This window comes from Tetrao urogallus (genome assembly GCF_951394365.1).
Source record: "Tetrao urogallus genome assembly, chromosome: 4".
Lineage (NCBI taxonomy): Eukaryota > Metazoa > Chordata > Aves > Galliformes > Phasianidae > Tetrao > Tetrao urogallus.
In genome coordinates, this window is record NC_136817.1 from 11,799,362 (window position 1) to 11,819,824 (window position 20,463).

Here is a 20,463-nt window from a genome sequence, read left to right on the forward strand (position 1 = left end):
CAGACCATTTTCATTTACAACACTCTATTCGATACCTGGGTAAAAAATCTGGCACAGGTAAGCAAACATGCCCTAACAACACAAAGAATTATGGTAGGCTACCAGTAGAAATGCCTCTTGTTCAACACTCAAAAATAATTGAAGTCAAAAAGACAGCATCACAAGTCTTACTCTTGAAAACTTCCCGAGAGCACTTAATCAGTAGTATTCTGTAGATCTCTCTTGAATTATTCCTATACTTAAAGCTAGCCACACTTGGTACCCTGCATGAATAGAGGACAACTCTCAGCCAAGAGCAGATAAAAGCCAATCCGTTTCAAGAATATCACGGAGTTTGGTTTGAATATTCACATAAGGCAACGCATCTGATATCATCATCTCACTGTCCTTTTACAGAATGCCTATAATCTCCACTGAATTTCATGCTGGTAGTAATTGGCTGCTGCTTATAGGCAATTGAACTGCCTGTGAATCAACTTGTGCACCACACAGTGCCATTAAGAGTTGTTCAGGGATAGACTATCAATGCTTCACTCCCGGAGAAATAAGCTGAGTACTTCAAAAGCAAATTTGATTGAAATTAAAACATGCCAAGTAAAGTCAAGGCTTTACCTTCTATTTCCAAAATTAATTCTATTATTTCCTGGAAGCATTAGGTACTCTAGAAACTTTGACTGCTTTACTTTAAAAATTCCACGACGAAAGAACTGGTATATTGAAAAATACAGATGAGGGAAAAATGCTCTACGCATCACAACCAATACCCCAGTTTCATTTTAAGGGATACTTAATAACAACAACAACAACAACAATCTGTTGTTCATCATATGTACCACACTGACATTTACACTTGTGGTTGCCTGAAAATGTAGCAGCATTACACATCCTGCTCATAAAACAATTTTACAGAGTAAATGGAAGTATTAAACAAAAATATTTATTGACAATTTCAGTTCTTAATTTTGGAGTTGAAACTTCTGTCTAGCACTTAATTGTGAAAAAAACAATGTTCTGTACTCAGTTGCAACTTTTGTGCAAGTCCAAGCAACAACTGCAGTATTTTTTAGATGAGCCTCACTGATAGCTTTTCACTTCCTTGAGGCCTCTTCTCTTCTTACTGAATGAACTCCAGGGAATGGCATTATGTCGGGCTCTCCAGATGGATTATGTGAAGCCATAGCTCAATGTCATTTTCAATAGCAAGGCTCATAATTAAAGGTCAAATAGTCACTTCATCTGCAATCAATCAATAGAAGAAGTACTAATAGTAAGTACTAATCAATCAATGGCAAATGCACTAATAAAAGCCATGCATCAAATGTCTGCGTATGCGTGCAGTCACATGTACTGTGCATATATGTGAGCAGGGAGAAGGAGAGAAAGAGAACAAAGTGCGGGCGAATGTGCCAGAGGGCACTGTGAGGACTGTGTTTATCTTCACTACTTTTAAGTTCATATCTTGTTTCACTCATTACATGACATCTTTTTTCTCTGCACATATTGCACAATATTAAAAAAAAACAACCTGCCAAAGCACCCACCTCTATTCAGAAAAATCATCTCGTGCTTCTAACTATGAAACACAAAGGCACCTACCCTGCATAATTTGTCCTTACACAGACATGCCACGCACTCTGATCCTTGAGACAAAAAAGTGTGTCAACTGTTCTGTCTACAAAATAAAACCCAGCATATGGGAACAGCACTCATCTCTGTGCAAAGCGAGCACTTACTCGTGGATTCAACAGTAGAAGTGGCAGTTGGCCTCATGAGCACGCGCTGCATGGGAATTTGCTCGTTTCATAATATGGTGTGGGAGAAAGTGACTTATAAAAGTCTTCTCATGCCTTTCCCATTACCACTTCTAAAGCTTTAAAGCTGTCAGCTCTTCTCCCACTTTTGTTGGTACCACTGGAAACTCCCCAGGGAAGGGACCACACATACCTATCTGGAACTTCACCTGCCAAGCTGAGAGAAATCACTTTCAAAGTGAAAGAACAAGTCTTGGGGGGCCATTTATACACTACCACTGGAATCTCGAAGACAAACAAAGCAGAGTTCCACAATGGATGGGAAACCAGACCCTGAGATGCAGCTGTACTTTGAGGTACTGTAACGAAACAGAGAGGAAAAAACTCTTCCTGCCACAGAAGAACAGAAGTTTCCTCACTCAATGGTCTATAATGAACACCTCTGGACACCGAGAACGTGACAGAACAGCAAAGCAAAAAGCTATGTCTGATCTTGTTTCTGTTAAGATCAGGGCAGACAAGCCTGTGCTATAGATTTTACTGTCACTCAGATACTGCTGATCCTGAAGAACAAACTATATCCTCTCTGCTGTCACCTTCAGTGAAGGAAAAAATGCTAGTTGCTCTGGTTAACAAATCTAGTTTACAGCATCAGCACAGAACCATACCTCATCTTATTACAGCTTTATAGAACCTGATCCTTTTTATTCACACAGAAATGCATATTTAAGCAGCTCTGTCTTACCAGGACCTGGTACTAGTAACAAACAAATTAGGATACCAGTGGTCTCAAAGCCAGCCAGCTTCTGCACAGTATGCAGGCCTACGTCATGAGAATGCTGTGCGAAGTACACAGAAGAGTGACGGGGCCTTTGGCCTTACCAGAGATGGGCTCTCAGAGACTACCAGGGCTCATGCTCTGTTCAGCACTTAAGTAATACTAACAAAACAATTTGCAGTTATTCTCTTAGAGACATGGCAAGCTGCAGCAGTATTGACAGAATGCATATATAACTGTTTTCACCGGGAAGAAAAGGATGGAATTACACATTTGAGCTATCAAATACAATCAACTTCTCCTGTGTATTATCACAGCTGTGTCCTAAGTTCGTATGCATCTCCATGTAACAGCCAGAACAGCAGGGCGTTCTGACTTTGGTGTGGGGTTGTTTTCTCTAAGTACAATTATGACTGTCCTGCCCATTGCAGTCTCATTTGCAAGTTGAAGCTTCAGTTTCACAGGACATTTGGCTGGAAAGAACCTCAAATGTCATTTATCTTCTGCTTTCAGTCAGAATCAGCTCCAGTTTATCTAATTCCCAACTGAGGCTTGCCTACAATGATAAGGGATTCCAAGACATCAATAGGCAATATATCCCATGGTTAAAAAGCTTTTACATTAGAGTGGTTTCCTTGACAGTTACCTTAAATCTTCTTCACTGTAACGAAGCTTTTTTCCTTTTCTAAGTCCACTGTGAAAGAGGAGCTTCTTTTTCCTACTTGGCATCAACCATTCACACATTTCAAGACCACTACTTTACTTCCGTTGTCATCTCTAAAGAATTTTGGTTATTTCAACCTTCCTGAAGGGTCGTGTTTATGAGACCTAGGATCAGTTATGGTATGCTCCTCCGGCCTCTTTTCAGTTGGTTCACATCATGTTTGAATCCCAAAGACCATACCATCCTGTCAGAAGCCATAATATTCTCAACCCTTTTGACTTTTTTCTACCACTCTACAATGCATAGCACCAAGGAAATTTATTTTGTTTGATCTGGTATGCACTTGACAAAATCTATGGGGCTGCTACTCATATTCTAGTTTCCTCCTAGGCTGTTAGAATTATTTAAACATTTCAGTAATTTTCTATGAAGTTTAACTCACTGTAAGTCCTCAGCCCCTCCCCATTTCCCTTTTGAAAGGAAGCATTATATTTGCCTTTTTCTTGTCTTCCAGAAACTCACCTCCCACAGCCTGCCAAGGACCCTTATTAACCAGTCTGTAGCACAAGTCTGGCTGAAGCAAAGAATCCAGAGCTTACTTTTGTCACATCAAACTGAACTGAGAAGACATCAGCTCTCTAAGTCCAAACTTGTTCTTTCCTTACTCCAGGCTTAACTCCTCTCTTTCGTATTAACATCAGCTTCATTTATCTTTGAAAGACAGAACCCTGAAAAAACTCAGTCGCATACACATCTTCACATGTTTTATATTTTCAAAAACAGTACAAAAATACTCAAGTACTAGCCATTTCACTGGCTGAATGTAATGGATGAAGCAGTGTCAGGAAGCTTTAAGTGGGACTCCAATTTAGCAGTATTTTCTGATTTACACCAGAACATCTTATCATCACAAAGGGATTTTAAATGACAAATATCTGAGTCGACTTTCGATAAATTAATTCTAAAAATTAAAACAATGTCACAAACAAAAAAACTGCACACTGAAAATCCCTATTTTTTTTGCTCATGTTAAACAGAAGACAGGTATCCTCTACTTGTGATTTCTGAATGCACTCCATGCTTTGATTTCTCATATACGCATCCTAGTTTTGAAGTAAATGATCTTTACTGTGAGACTGGGAAGATATACCTTAGAATGTTTTCTGAAACAAAGTTGAAATGTTATCAAAACTGGCAACAGAACAGCAGCACAAGAAAAGAGAAGTCCAACTTTCTGGAAGTGAGAAGGTCTTACCGTACAGCCACTGAAATCTCAGAAAACTCTGTTTCCTGCCCTGTAGTAAGCATGTATCATATCTGCACAAAACTATTATCCTACTATTAACACCGTACAGACAATATTACTTTTCACACTAAAAACAAAACCTTTAAGCAGAGAAGTCAGTAATCAACAACAACTTTTTTCCTTCAAGAAAGCAAGGCACGAATATTACTGCTGTTTTGCTTAGAAGCTTATCTCCTGACTTACCCAGGGTGAGAGATTTGTGTGTGGAACAGAAAACGATAGCCACTGTGTCTGCTGGGGTGAAACCAGAATCATCCCTAGGAAAAAGAAGTTTTAAAAACCTCTATTAGAAAAAAAATTCTTAAAACGTCATTGATCAAACGCATTACTTTGAGGATCCATATGCATATTCACATCCTTTTGATCAGTACTAATGACAGAAATAATTCACAAAGCAGAACTGTTTCTCAGTTGTGGCTAACTCTCTAATGGATATAATCTCTTGTGAAGGGAAAGAGTTCTGAATGCACAGTATATAGGACAACTTAATTCCAGCTGGGGCTACTTTTGCAAACATGCTATACCACAGCAGTGGCCAGCTCAGCTCTGTAAAGAAAGAGAATTAACTAGGACTTCTTTTCCTAGCCTGTAAGGACAATAAAACACTCAATTTAGACAGTTTATTGATTCCACGCTATAAGCATTGCTTAGAATACGTAGTTTTCTTCCACTTCAGAGAAAAACTCTGTCTGAGGGTTTAGGCATCGTAAGAAATTTTAGGAAGGGTGAAAAAATGACACGCAGAGGTATACGATTGGCTCACACCTTTCATCTGAATTTGGAATCATCTTCTGAGATTCTAAATATGTACCATAGCATCCAAGCTGGTCACAACTTAAAACATTTTAGATTTCAGGGACAGATTTCTGCTGGGACAGATTTTTTTTTCCCCAGCTCAGATACAGCCATCCAGAAGTTATTTAGAATTGCCTTCCAAGGTCACAGTATGACTTTGTCACAGATAAACTTTCTCGTGGCACTAAAAAAAAAATATCTAAGTAGCTGTAACGCACGGCACCTTTCTTTATGATTTTCCCTTACAGATATTGTGTGATTAATATAAAGCGTATGTCTGTTGTCTGCCGTATTATGGCCCTTTGCATTCAGCAGAGTGCTGCTAAGGAAAATGCTCCAGAAAGCACCAAAGGACAACGGCGGACATTCTAACTAGCTCAAGTAAAGCCTTTGGATCACTGAGCCCCTTGATAACACCATTCTGACTGTTCTATTTTTGAGAAGTGAATGTACAGCTTTTCTTCCTAGTCGATATTTCAAAAGCAAAGAAAAATATCTCTACCAAACGTCAGTTGAGGACAACTGTCTGTTAAGAATCTCCGTATAAATGTAACACATTTGACAAGTACAAAGAAGACGGGACTGCCAGCCCAGCAAATGTGTCTTGAGATGTAAGAAGTCAAACCGAGTTCTCTCTCTCATATGTCATCAGCATGTCTGCAGGGCAAATTATACCTTCAGTGACATCTGTGCAAATCCATTTTTTTTCAGTGGATGAGGTATAGCAGTGATTGATTGAGATTTAACAACTCTGTAATTAACACACAAGAAAGGACTGAATTCAGGTCCTGTTCTCTTAGCTTAGGAAATCCTAACAGAGAAAAAGCAGCAAGGACAATATGAGATAACAAAATGAGGTCACCCCTATTCAGAAATCCACTCTTCAGACATTTCTGTATCGCTCAAAACAAGAGCCATCACACACGCTTCTGTTTCCGGACACTCAATTACCTTGTAGAGAAGAGGAAAGTCAAAAACATGAAGCTCATCTGAACAGAAAATACTGAAAGAGAAACAGGTTCAAATTAGACTTACATCACAGCAGTAAATGTCCGTTAAATCTCTGGGAGTGCTGTGTACCTGCCTTTTGTACCTACACAAGAAGCCAGGCTGGACCAAGGCAATCCAGAGAAACCCAGTGACAGACAACCCTTAAAGCTGATGATTAGGAAAACCATGTCTGGAACAACAACAGGCATCATCACATCTGAGAAGCTAGCGCTAGTGTTCTGCCTACACGGGTTCCTCTTGAGGTAGTGTCTGAATCAAGTATTTATTCAAACAATTAATGACGGAGGCTCACTGTTGCATGCTGCTCATCTGTTTTCACTACTTTTGCTTATTGGGTCAACAACATGAGATTTGTTGGATGCGCTCTGGTTGCCAAGTACTTAAACGAAGTCCCATTCTATTTAACAGAAAAAAGTACAATGTGTAAGCACAATTGCAATTAAGTATTCTCACACACTGGATACATTACTCTCCAGATGAATGATAATAATTAACAGAAGATAATTACACACGTTTAATTCCCTGTGAGACAAAGGCTAATTCCTGAACTGGGCAGTGCACATCAGACAAAGCAGCTGTTCATTCAAGCTCAGTCAACTTTGCAAGAGTGGCTGTTTTGCACACACTGAGGGGAGATCTCCTCTCTGCCAGCTCACACGATACCTGCAGGGGTTCCGGGCCATGCAGAGCCCACCCTCGATCTGTGGCGATGTCGGGAATGAGCTCAGGGAAGCAGTCTGCTCCCCAGCTGTGCCACGAGTAGCTGCTGGGGCTGCAGAGGCCAGCTCTGCACCGGAGGGCAGGAACTCCCTGCAGAGCTGGAGGAGAAGCCCTATGACCTATACAGACCTTTTCGGGGCCTGTGTGCGCTATGGAGGGAGGGCTTTTACTTTCAGCAGAACCTAGGGCGAGTTCTCTGCCTTTTCCTTGCGAAACTTTGAGTGCAATAAGGCTAATGTGCCCCTGAGGGTACTGCAAGCCAAGACAATGCATCCGATTGCGACCTGAGATTATAACTGGGCAGCGTGGCAGGAATATTAGCTATTATCAGTGACATTTTCCATTCTCTTACGTACATTTCCTAGGATATATAAATGTCACCTCAGCATGCACTTAATACTTCTTCATGAACTACAGAATCAATCCATTGTTCCTGAACTACAGTTTTCCTGCAACTAAGTACATTAATTTAATATGCACAGAAAAAAAATCCCTTAACACGTATGATTCTGTATTGCAATATGCAGGTGCTGCTACCAATTATCCCCTGTGCATGGTTTGCTGTGGCTAGAATATTAACATAAAAACTACATGAAAACATTAATCAGCAGAATAATAAATATGGTTTCATCTCAGAATCTTTGTGCTAATTTCCCTCCGTGGTATAGCAACACAGACATCCAGCCAACACACCCAATGAAGGTACAGAAAATTTCATCTGGATTACAACATACATATATTCGCTCCAGAATTCCTTACTCTTCAGCTTCATAAATATTTTAGAAAAAAACAGACATCTAGTATCTTCGCAGCAGCTTCAAGGCTTATAGTTAATATTTGTCCAAAGTAACTCCAGTTGCACACACTGGAAATTAAAAGCACAGGTCGTGTACGTAATTACACACGGCACAAATGCCAAGCACTCTGCAAAAAGAAATTTTAAGAAAGGCAATGGAAGCAACCACTTCACAACTGTTCAAGAAAGCTTGAAACTTCTGTTCAAGTGGTCATCGCAGTAACTAAATTACTTCTCAGTTTTTCTGTATGTTAAGGCAGAGATAGAGATTTCTCTATCCTTTTTCCCTTGACAACTCCACTCTTACACTCTCAGGTGCCTGCGCAAATAACTATTTAGTCCGTTCTGAAAAAGCTCATTAGAATGGCTTCTTTCACTCATCTCAGAGTAAAGTATTATGCACAGTACCGATTATTGTTTCATGTGATATTTTATACACACGTACTGTTTCACAACCCCCCAAAAGCTGCCACAATTAGAACGTGTGAGACAGAAAAACTGACCCACAAAGGACGGGGCAAATTTCCCGGTAACTTCAGTGACAGTTGAATTTATACAGGATACATTATTTGTGTTAGACAGAAACATGCACATACACATATTTGAGGAAAGTGATGCACTGATTTCTTAAAATAACAGTTTCAGGGAATTTGAGATGTGTTTTGCACTGTAATACGCTGCAGTTACTTCGCCTCTAAGCTAACTGAAACTGCCTCTGCACAGTCTGAAATGAGACAAGAATTACCTACTGGGAGAAGAGACAGCGCCTGTACACCACTGCCCTTCCCTGGGAGGTAGTGATCTGCAAGTGTATTTTTAACTGATGGCAAAGATACCAGCAGTCTATTCTCATGTGTGCATTACTTAAGGCTGAATGAATAGAGTGCTTCTAAAACAAACTCTGTACCAAATGCCTTCATCCACAGGAATGTATTAACACCTTCAAACTCCCAACTACTTCTTACGTTTGCACAGCAGTAAGGAACTATTTAAAAGCAAAGCAACATTTTGAGTAACAGCTCAATTGCAAATATTTTCTTTTTGTTCGGAACACTCCTATGCAAACATGGCTGTTAAATAATCAAGCAGCCAAAATCTGAACAGTCATGAACACTTGGCAAGTGAAATCACACCCCGTTAGAAAGGAAGGATCACCACGCTATCTCAGGGCTCACCCCTCTCAAAACGCTTACTCAATCTCCTAAACGCATCCAGTGCCTGAGAAGTAGTCTATTTAGTTTACTGGATACATTCCAAGTGCAAGCTGTAAACCCATGCCAGTATTCCCTCGGCCCCACTCCTTCCAGTACGTATAAGCTCATTGCACACAAGAATTGCTGATGAATTATATGTTTTAAGGTTATACTTACTTATAAACACTATTACAATCAAGCTGAACTTATCAAGGTCAATATTTGGATTGGCAAAAGTATCACAGAACGTAGTGTAGATGATCATCAGGAGCACGCAGCTGCTGATAGTGCCAAATGGAGGCTTCTTCCTTTCAAGCCAGTCCTTGATGTATCTTCGGACAATCTGAAACACAGAAATCAACAGGTTGCCTCTTTTCAAACATGCAGGGAGCCAACTTGGGCATCACAAAGTGAATCTGACAGCAGAAAGACACAAAGAGAAGAGAGTAATTTGGATGACGGCCACAGTGGATTTCAAAGCTTCCCTGCCACACAACTCTTCTTCTGGGGAATTTAACATTTGTAGTGCAACTTCCACTGGGCGTCCATAATGAGAGTATATTTTCAAGTACATTCAAATCCATCCTTAATCATGCCAAATGTTCTTTGCTAGCTGTCACTGAGACATGCCCATTAAGCCTCCCCAAAGTTTATCTCCTCTGCTGATACTAATGGATGTATGTAATTATCACAGTCCCCTTTGCATCAACAGACAATTCCAAGCGCAACTCTGGGAATCTTAAAAATCTGACATCTTCAGGAATTTTAGGACAGTAGATAATCGAAAGTGATCCATGGAACATTTTAATATTTAAATAGCCAGCGATGCACCAGAAGTTTTTAATTAAATTATAACTCAAGCTTGAAAAGCAAAAGTGCATGTGTTGTGGGAGTTTAAATAATTCAAACTCCGAATATCTAGAGTTTTTGTAAATCCAGAGACAAATGCCATTTGCACGCTTTCAGAATAGCAGAATTAACACATGAAAACAAGCAAACCGACTGTACTTAGCCCAACTTCCACACTTTCAGGAAATTGAATCGAAGTTGTTTCTTAATTTATTTTTTTCCTCTTTCACAAACACCTAAAATTTTTTTAAGTAAATTCTACTTCCAAATTATGCCAAGTACTACAGAACAGTGCATCACCAGATACAATAAGTCTACTTCAGCCTTGCCTAGGGAATTGCTTTTAGTTTTTCCTCTTCATTTTACATGGTTTGAAAAACCTTTTTCAAGCTTTTCTCACACAGCTGTGATTTGTGTTAATTCTGAAGTGATCACATCATCTTGCCTAATTTTTCCTGAGGCTCTGAATATTCTCTGTTACCTTGTTCTTTCAGAAATAATAGCATAAGACCCCAAAACAACTATAGCAGAATGCTCCAAAGGAGTTTCATTACCTTCTACAGTAATACCATTAATAAATACCACCATTATCGGTTTGTATTTTACAAGTATTTGAGATTAACATTAAAGCATCATCAACATCACAGAACGTTTTCGCACACCAACTGCCAAAGCCGCTGGATTGACCTCAGAGCTGTCGGCTTCCTCACTCCCTTCCCCGCCTGTTTGCAGAGGTCTCGAGAGGGAAGTATTCCAAGTAGCTATCCCACTAACCAAAGAAAATAGACCCGATAAACCCCAAGGCAGGTCTTCTGCTAACAACCCTGCACGTGGAGTTAGAGGGCACCTGAGGAGTGGCTGAGGTCCCTCGGTTTGTTCAGCCCCGAGCAGAGGAGGCTGAAGGGTGGCCTGAGGGCAGACTGCAGCTCCTCACGGGGAGCGGAGGGGCAGCGCTGAGCTCTGCTCTCTGGTGACAGCGACAGGGCTCAAGGGAACAGCATGGAGCTGTGCCAGGGGAGTATTAGGAAAAGGTTCTCCACCACAGCGTGGTCAGCACTGAGACAGCCTCCCCAGGTAGTGGTCACAGCCCCAAGCTGACAGAGTTCAAGTCACATTTGGACAATACAGTTTCAATCTCAGGTGGTTCCTTGCGGATCCAGGAGTTGGACTCAAAGATCTACATGGGTCTTTTCCAGCTGAAGATGTTCCATCATTCCATGGGGTTCACAAAAACCTCAGCAGGCTGAAGACCGCTGCTCACCTGACAGTACTTCTAAGCTTCCCACTGCTGAAGAACAACAGGTTTACAGGAAACCACAATAGGAAACACTGAATGTTTCCTCTGGAGCACTGAACTTCAACCTTCCATACTTGCTAGATGTTAAAGAGAGAACACACAGCCTGTAACACCACAGAAAGCATGGCAAAGACAACAGAGTAGCCAAGTCCTAAGCTGCAACAAGTCAGGACTTCTTCAAATGCAACTGCTGTGAACACAGAAACAAAGGAAAGAAACCGCTTACTTTAAGGCCTCAGGTAGACAGGGATCTCCAGAAAGATACCCTCACCTCGACTGCCAAGCCTTGCATGAGCTCTGGGAAGGGGTGGATCCTGGCTTCATTCCTTCTCCTCACTCAGGAACACTGCATGCACCTGAGCTCCCCCAGGTTGGCCCTGCCATCCCACCAGGTGCTCCATCACTGCTTCAGGCCATGACTTAGTATTTCTGCTACACCAATGCAGCTGCAAGCAATAGTTCAGAGTGCAGCATGACAGAGGCGGAAAGCCAAGTTAGCTTAAACTGAGCAGATCTGGGACTTCGTAAGCAAAAAGCAAAAAATTTTCACCAGTACAGTAACTGTTTTCTAAGGAAGTTAAAAAACAAAAACCCAAAACCCTAATATTCCCTAAATTGAGGATACACTGGGAAAAAGGAAAAGCTACTGACAAAGAAAAGTCCATTTATGCACAGCCCTTTTGCAAGGCTCGTACTAAAAGTAACCTGACGCTGAAAAACCAAAGTTACAGATAATTATGCCACAGTGCAATTTAAATGGTGCAATTTAAGTGCAATTTGAATGTGTCTGTACAAGATATAACTATAACATGTATGACAATACTGACTCTGTACATGTATTCAACACACACTGACGCTTAAGGGAAAACATTTTAAAGCTGAAAGAAGTACTTAACTGAAACCTTCAATCAGCTGGTACCTTCTTTAGATATCCGTCTCTACTGAGTCTGCAATTATTGTGAATAAGTGTGCACAAACGTCAGCTTCCTATTGCACTTACTATAACAAAAAGAGAAATAATAAGATGTAATCAGACCATGTAGAACTAAACTGTGGCTTTAGAAATTCATCAGCTTAACTCTGTGTCACATGACATATATACTGTAAAACCACAGATGAGTATGTCCTCTGTAACACAGAATCTGATACATTTTGGTCTTCTCTCAAGGCTCAAAAGTATGTAAAACTTCAGAGGCCAATTCAGCATATAATCACTGATTCCAAGCAAACCAAATTCTTACATAATTTCAGAGAGGAAAAAACCAACCCAACAGGTATTCATAACATTTTTCACAAGGAAGATCACATCAGCTGATTATTTTGACTGACAAACAATCTATTTGTTACTTATTCATGCTCTGCAGAGTTGTTTCAGGACTAGGATGCTTTGAGAGCCTTTTAATTCTTAACCCAATTTTATAACTTTGCAGTGTTTAAGAAAGAAAAAAAAAACCAAAACCACAGCTTGCCAAGTTCCGTAGTGAAATAATGATAAATCCCACAAATACAATAGAGTCAACACATGTGAGAGGTACAGAATTAAGCAGCAAACCTGCTGGTTCTGTGGTGATGGCAGACTCTGACAGCCAGCCTAACAGAGGTTGAAAAGCCACAAGCGACACAGACTGAAATGATTAAATAAAGAATCCACTAGGTAAAATCAGAGCCCGAAGACGGACATTAAGCTTCATTTGTCTGCAAATACAGAGAGCTAACACAATGATTTTTGTGCGTTATGCGCTGAACCAAAGACACCAGACTCAAGCATTGTACTGATGTGCTGCTTCTTTGTCCATTATCTCCAGCCTGGTATTTTCAAGTACACACCACTACAAGGGGGCACAAGCACCAGAGAGACAAGCAGTTGCCAGAATGTCCAAATTGATATTTCTGTGAACAGATGAACTCACAGCCTGGAGCAGAAACATGAAGAACTGACATCCAAAAGAGATGCCCTGCTCTGACACACTGATGAAAAAGAGCAAAAAGGACAATGCTCTTTAGATGCAATAATTCCACAGACCCCAGTGAAAGGGAATTCCTTATGTTTAAAAAAAAAAACAAAACAAAACAAACACAATTAGAAATAACACTTCTAAAGTAGGGGAAAAAAAGGCACAGATATAAAAATAACCGGAGTGAACCTTAAAAGCAGTTAAAAGCATACCTTACATGAGGAAACACTGCAGGATGCTACCTCAGCAGGGAGAAACCACGCACAATTTAAGGCACAAAGGCCTTGCAACCCCTAGCCCTGCCGAGACCTCCTGCAGAATTACATCTACAAGGAGAGCTTGTGGCCTGTGGTAGTGATCCCATCAAGCACAAAGAACCGCAAGGTTTTTCGTGCAGATACAAATGCCAGCCTAAGTGCGGGGGAATTCCTGACAGCTTACCTGGAGGTTGCACGTATAAGAACAAGGCTCAAACTGGCTTAGTGGAGAAAACCAAGCAGAAGTAAAAATTTGCATAAGATGATATTTTATAACTAAACTGTGTGATGAGAAATGCCGAATAAAAGGAAGACAAGCGTTAACCAAACAAAAACACGTCCTTCAGGCAGCTACCATCTAGTGCCTAGGACCTGGCCATCTCCAAAGGCACCTGACCAAAATCACTTCAAAAACAGTTCCAGGCTCAAACTTCCCTCTAGGCCAGAATTTAACTTTTAGCAACGATGCAATGTAATTACATATCAATTAACAGAATTGAGCCCATTTCAAATTAGTTCTTCTGCCAGAATAGTTACATGCCATGTACTTATGCTCCAGTCTGCTTAGCATCCTGCTGTAACCTTCTTGTTGACACAACAGTCTTCCCAAGCAAATGGCCTGTTTATCTTCTTAATTCACTTAGCATGCCCTGTGCAAAGAAACACGACCCGCTCTTCCAGGAAAGCAGTAAATACTGCTCATCTATTATAAGATCATACATGAAAATAGTAGGAGATGCATTATAGAAAAACAATTATCTTATTATACCTTCATAACAGTCAAACTATATATCCAGAGAAATCCATCAGTAAAATACAGTTGAACTGTTTCCACCTGCCTGCTCAAGTGCTGGACACACACGATAAAAAACGCAATAAACAACGTAATTCATTAACGATCATTATTATTTGATCTAAATAGGACCAGGAGCTTTTTTTCCTCCTTGTGTTCATGGAACGGAGCCATCTCTGACATACGTAATACACTACACCTTTTAAAAATTACCACAATTTTTAACTTAACTTATTTTAAGCTCCTGAAGTTAAAAACAGGAGGAAATGGTTGTGAAGCCATTTTTCTCTTTCCACAAGAATATCTCCTGGTATTTGCATCATTACGCAAAGTATTTTTTTTTTTTGAAATCTATCAAAGTTTTGGGAGTGATGTAAACATTTAAGGGAATTGAGGCTTTTACTGCACTTTTGCTCCTGTTGCTTTTTAGCTGTTGTTATGGATTTCAAAACACCCAGACCAAACACCTGAGCTTTAACATTTCAACTAAGAAATACAAGCTACTTTTAACTTGAGTTCAAACACATGAGGAAGCAAGCCAAAACAAGGCTGCATTTGCCATTACCCCTAAATGCAGTAGTTATCTTACTCTGCACCTTAAGGTAGGATTCCTAGCTAATTCTTTACTACTATATCTTTGCAACACAAAATTTTCTTTTGAAAAGCTATCAGCCAGGCTAGAAAGATATCTGGAATAGTTCAATGACTTCTCAATATCCCTTCCTATACAGTGACAAACCAAGAAGGAAGTCTGCATGGAATATAGGGTACAATTATCAGTGAAGCTTGGAAAACAGGACAGGAGAGAATATACTAAAAAAAAAAAAAAAAAAAAAAAAAAAAAAACCTAATGAAAGTGAACTAAGAAAATCACTAGAAAAAAGGAGATATCAGGACGGAAGGGAGGTTACATCGGTTGCAGTTTTTAACATATGATGTAGATAAGATGCAACTTCTTCCTCAGATCTATGTAACACCACAACCCTCCACACAACCAGGGTCCATAGCACAGTTCAGATGCACTGACCTTTCCAGAGAGGAGCTTCTACCACTGCACCAGACCCTGTCCTGATCACCTGACACGGACAGCACCCATTCTTACTCACTCCTGGACGCTGTCATAGAGACCCAGAAACTTTCCAGGTTTCCAGGACATCAACAAACATCAAATCTGTCCTTATTCTACAATCTAATTAACTAGTTCTGAAGATGGGACTGGGGAGAAAAAAAAACAAACAACTGTTTCTGAAATCTGGGGAAAAAAAAAAAAAATATTTATAAGCCACTTGTTTCCTTTCTTCAGTTTACCAAAATCCTCTAAAAGCTGCTTTACTTCATTCTTTCCATCAATTCGCTCCTAGGCGATAGCTCCTGACACACACGTCTTCAAACCAAACATAACAAAGTCCATGTAAGGCCACTTCGAAAATTCATTTTCACATCTTGTAGCAATTTACTACTGTTGCTTTAAAATACTACAAACAGGTGCAACATGGCAAAGACTGTCAAATCACTCTGTAAAAGCAGTACATATATTTCTTTGTATTTTATATTTCTTCGGGGACAAGGTTTTGTTTCCTGTTGAGTCAAGTGCTAGGAGGGAGTGAACCGTGGTCCAAGCGATGATCTGACATCTCAGTTTTCTGCAACAAGGTTCTAGAAGCACTCGTGTCTCAGGATTGCACTCTTCCTGCACCCTGCAGCTCCCTGGAGCCTGAAGAGGTAGGACTGCTTCTGCATGGGTTTCAGTTACGAGACGGAAAGCGTTTGACACCGCTCCCTTTTTATATCACTTGCTTTCAGCAGCGTTCCCAAACCCCTCCCCACAACAAATGAGCATTACATTAAGACAAACCGTTCCTTCTGCTCATTAGCAACTGCCACGTAGCTTTTCCTTCCAATTTCTTACTCTTCCAAAATAAATACATCGCTAAGCCTTTTAGCTTCAGTTTCACTGACAACTTGTACTGCAACATAGCGCTCCTTTTAAGTTGTGTTTATAAACACACCTCCAAAATGCTGATGAGGTTCCTCTGGAACATTTTGGGCAACAATGCAGAAGGCACTTAAAATCCTTTACTTGTAGAACACCGAGATTTTTGGCGTGACTAGGTTCTGTTCAATGACCTTCATTTTATAGATTAGGGAAGAAGAACCACTGGAATGATAACATTAATTTTAGCTTTAGTTAAGGTCTGTTTAATATGAAATGCCCACTTTACACTGGCAGACAAATTACCAATGGGGCAACTAGAGAATGCATGAATGATAATGTACAGACAAGCTTTTTATTATTTATTCATAGAAAACAGTGGGTTTTGGTGTGCTGCTTTGAAAAATGTTCAAACTAGTAGAATAGAATGAAAGCACAGTGAAAATTCTATTTCATTAACATTTAATCATAAATTGCTCTTTAATATAAAACATAAAATAAAAGTCTGTCATAAGTACTTAGGTGCAGCAAATAGAGAAAGTCTTCAAAATGAGAAAGGAACTACTGCAGTGGCTTTCACTAGTCCTGTTATCTGCCACTTCAGAAGAGAAAAAATAAGTACAGAAACAACAGTCTCCAGCCAAATGCTCAAGAGCTGGTCAGGAAGAAACCATTTAGATTTTCCTACCATTTAGACATTGCTAACGCCTACAAACAATTAGTTTAGCAAAATGACAACAGCTCAGGAGCAGCAGTCTTCCTCAGACGTTATCGAACTCTGCCACCCAATAAAAAAGCAATCAGAAGTTCAAGGTGTCAGAACGATTTGCAAAAATATTTCCTATGACTTATCTGTTACCATGTTTACCGTGTAACAAGTATTCTCAAATTCCCCCTAGAGGTGTACAAGAGCGATGTACAAATAAGCTGTTACAATCTACAGACCATCAAGCCTAATAGAAAACACTATAAAACACTATAGTTTATAAAACGCTATAGATTCTACCTCCCCAAGACCACTTATCAGAGAAACGTTAACTTTTGCTCTTTAAATACAAATGCACTATCATAGTATTCACATCGATTTGAATGATATCGTGCTATCGATTAGCAAAATGCATCTACAGCCATGGAGGATGCAGGCCACTGCAGACAGCCAAAACATCTGTGACAAAGAAAAGAGTAATTATCCTTATTGAAGGTCATCCATCAGCAACTGCTATCTGTAAGCCTCAGTGGCTCCCAGATAACAGAACATCTTACCTCCTCCTTTACCGGTTATTTCTTTAACAACTGACAGCCACCACCTGAGCAGAGGACACACATGCAGCCCTTTTGACTTTTCATTGTCTGTGACTAAAAAACTATCTTCGCATCAACAGCAGTCTAGGCACACACTAGAAAATTCTTTAATGAAGTTCTTTAGGCAAGAATAGAAAGTAAGTATCAGTGACACTATTGTGAAGTCCTTCCACCAGTTACCCTTAAAAAAAAAAAAAAAAACTAACATGTCAACCAACCAACTCAAACACTGCCATAAAGCAAGAAACAGCACAAAACAAAAAAATGTCATCTGCTTTGCTTTTTTTTCCCAAAGGCTACTGAAGCAGCCAGCTTTGCAGCCTGCTCAGGAAACCAGCATCTAGGCGGCAAAGGTTTTCTCAGGCGAGATTTTTTTTCAAAGGAATATAACCCCCTTAGAGAATGCTTCCTTAAAGCAGCCTCCTCTGTTTTACACGGATGAGGTTCAAACATAAAACCTGTGTTGATCACAGATGAATTAAGAAGACGAGCAACTCTCCAAGCAGTTTCCAAGTGCAGTTTTTCCCAATCAAGCTTTTTGCTACCAGGGAACCTTAACAGGCGTTTTTGCACCAACTGTGCATAGTAAGGAATTGACATTGCAGGCAGGAAACGATAAATTATAAGTAATTGCTGAGGCTGTCATTCATGAATTGTGGGCCATTATCTCTTAATGCATCTGGAATCTCAGAGTGAGCAGCTTGCAATTCACAAAGCACTGCTATGTTGCTGCGCCATACATTGGGCAGCAGTCCAGTAATGAGTCGACAGAGGTCCACAAATGAAACGCACAGCTTCCCATTTAACTCAAAGATGAACCAAGCTACCTCTGGCTGAGGCACAGTAAGACGTGTCACTGCATCTCCTGATGTCACCGCTTTTCTTGCTTAATGTTTTTCCTTGAGTTACTTGCATTTTACGTTTGGACACCTGCCTTCCAAAAAATGGCTTTTATTCCTCCCTAAGCAGTTCAGTTTACCTTGGTATACAGCTCTACTTAATCACAACAATGAACGTAAATCATCCTTGGGATTTGTTATCTGAAGCTATCTTTAGCAATTCCTCTCTTCCATAACCTCTGAACAGATAGTACAGTATCTCTAGAAATAAAGCCTTTACACTTACAGGAAACAAGAGCTACTCCATTTGGTCATTCACTTCCAGCCATCACTTTAAACATTTCTACAGGAGAGAATCATCCTTTGTATTCACGCAAAACAAACTCTTAAATAAATTCAGGATCGAGTTACACAAACTTGAAGATTCTCTATTGACTTCTCCTTCAGCTCTTAAATCACATCTGTTGTCACTTAAATCTCATCACATTTTTCATTTGAACTTATTCAGAGCACTTATTATGCACACTCACTGCTCAGTCCCCATTAATTAGCCTTGCTATTTGTTGTAGTCAATAAAAAGCCACGGTCACTCACCTCACATAATTTCTTATAGCAATTTTCCAAGGCAGATGAAAACCCTACTGGAATTTTGTACATATCTGCTATCATCAAACTGACCATACTGCAGTACATACTGTTGCTACTCCACCTATCACTGTAAGTTACTTTATTTCTAGATCTGCTGTCACACTATTTTTTTCCTAGAAATTTGCAAATAAGGCAAGAACTTCAACTTTTGGGACCTCCTAGGACTAGAGGACTCAAGAAACTCTTTAAGTCAAGGACTCTTCGATTGTTAATCTCTGGATTCCAGAGACAGAAACATTTCTCCTCTGAAGTGAGGGGTAGCCCACCTGCCGATATTGCCTCAATGCGTTATTTGTGCCTGAGAAAAACTACTGCTAAGAAGTATAAAAGAATGAGGCTCCAGGTGCTTTGGTGTACATTAAAAAAAAAAAAAAGCGGGCATTGTGAAGCAAAGAAAAAAGTAGTATTTGTGAAAAACAGATACCACAGGCACAAGTGTCAGAGGAAATTTTACTTCGCTTTCAGTGAAGTATTTCAATGATACTCTGTGAAAAAAAAGGCCTTGTGATTCAGTGTGAACAATGAGTATAAGATGAAATAAGGACCGACTGCTTATTGCATGAATCCCTCCCATCCAATGTTACATATGATGGAGGAGTCACAAAGAAAAAGAACTGTAACTGCATGATTGCAGTTGTATGCAAAATTGATCAAGCAGTGTTAACTTTACTATTTCTTAACTTGTGAGCGCTCAGCCTTCACATATCTTTCAGGACAGAATTCTTTAATTTTGTAATTAGAAGCAGATACGACACAAGAACTTCCTTCATCATCTGGGCAAAGCACACGTGACAAAAGGACTGCACAGTATTCTCAAAGCTCATTTGTATGAAGCTGCAATTTCTCACAGGCTGGGCTGCCATTTTTCCCACTTCATGCTCACCAACTCCCTTCTCGATATGCAATAACGTATGTTTGCGGTAGGGAGGGACAGATGCTCCATCTCAACAAAGATCAATGTGGCTCCAGGGAGTACTGTAGCATCCTTTCTCTGATATTAGACTTCACTATCCTGAGGCTGTTTCCTATGCGGTAGCTTGCCACGTTGCTGGTCTGTCTTTAAGATAGCTGTCTTTAACTTATTTCTTTTTAAGATGAGGATGTATATATAAAAGACATACCTGTCCAATAATAAGGGGGACTACAACAGTCATAAACAGCTGCGAGAATATAGATGTAAAAGGCACAGAGGAGGATGATCCAAGCTACAAAATAAAAATATGCCATTAATATTCAACTTTTTCTTAGCATCTGCAAATATATAGTTACCGCGCATTCATATACTTTTATTATATGCATAAAAACTTGGAAGCATGTGCATGCATACTTAATTATCAAGTCCTATTAAGGCATTTGGTATTCCACAGTAACAAAAGTAAAACAATCCCTGGTTAATCATGTGGCAACGTAAAAAAAATAGTCCCATCAATATTCATTTTATTGAAACCCTACTACATGCATCTGCAATGTAAATCATATTAGTGTTTGTACAGTGACAGTCTAAAAAGACAGAGAGTGAACATCTTCCTAACCAAGCCATTAGCTCAGCAAACCTTACTATTTTTACACACGTAGC

The 20,463-nt window shown here is 39.9% G+C and overlaps 1 protein-coding gene across 2 annotated transcripts in view; it reads right to left on the reverse strand.

The window, feature by feature from the left end:
• SLC10A7 (solute carrier family 10 member 7) overlaps nt 1–20,463 on the reverse strand; it is a gene marked incomplete at both ends in the record, with an annotated part of 145,295 nt that overhangs the window by 14,968 nt on the left and 109,864 nt on the right. For both annotated transcript variants that reach the window (XM_079534974.1, XM_079534973.1), the window contains 4 exons: nt 4,683–4,756; nt 6,246–6,297; nt 9,192–9,357; nt 20,009–20,092. In XM_079534974.1, coding sequence (XP_079391100.1) covers nt 4,683–4,756; nt 6,246–6,297; nt 9,192–9,357; nt 20,009–20,092 — 376 coding nt within the window. The remainder of the gene's footprint in view (nt 1–4,682; nt 4,757–6,245; nt 6,298–9,191; nt 9,358–20,008; nt 20,093–20,463) is intronic.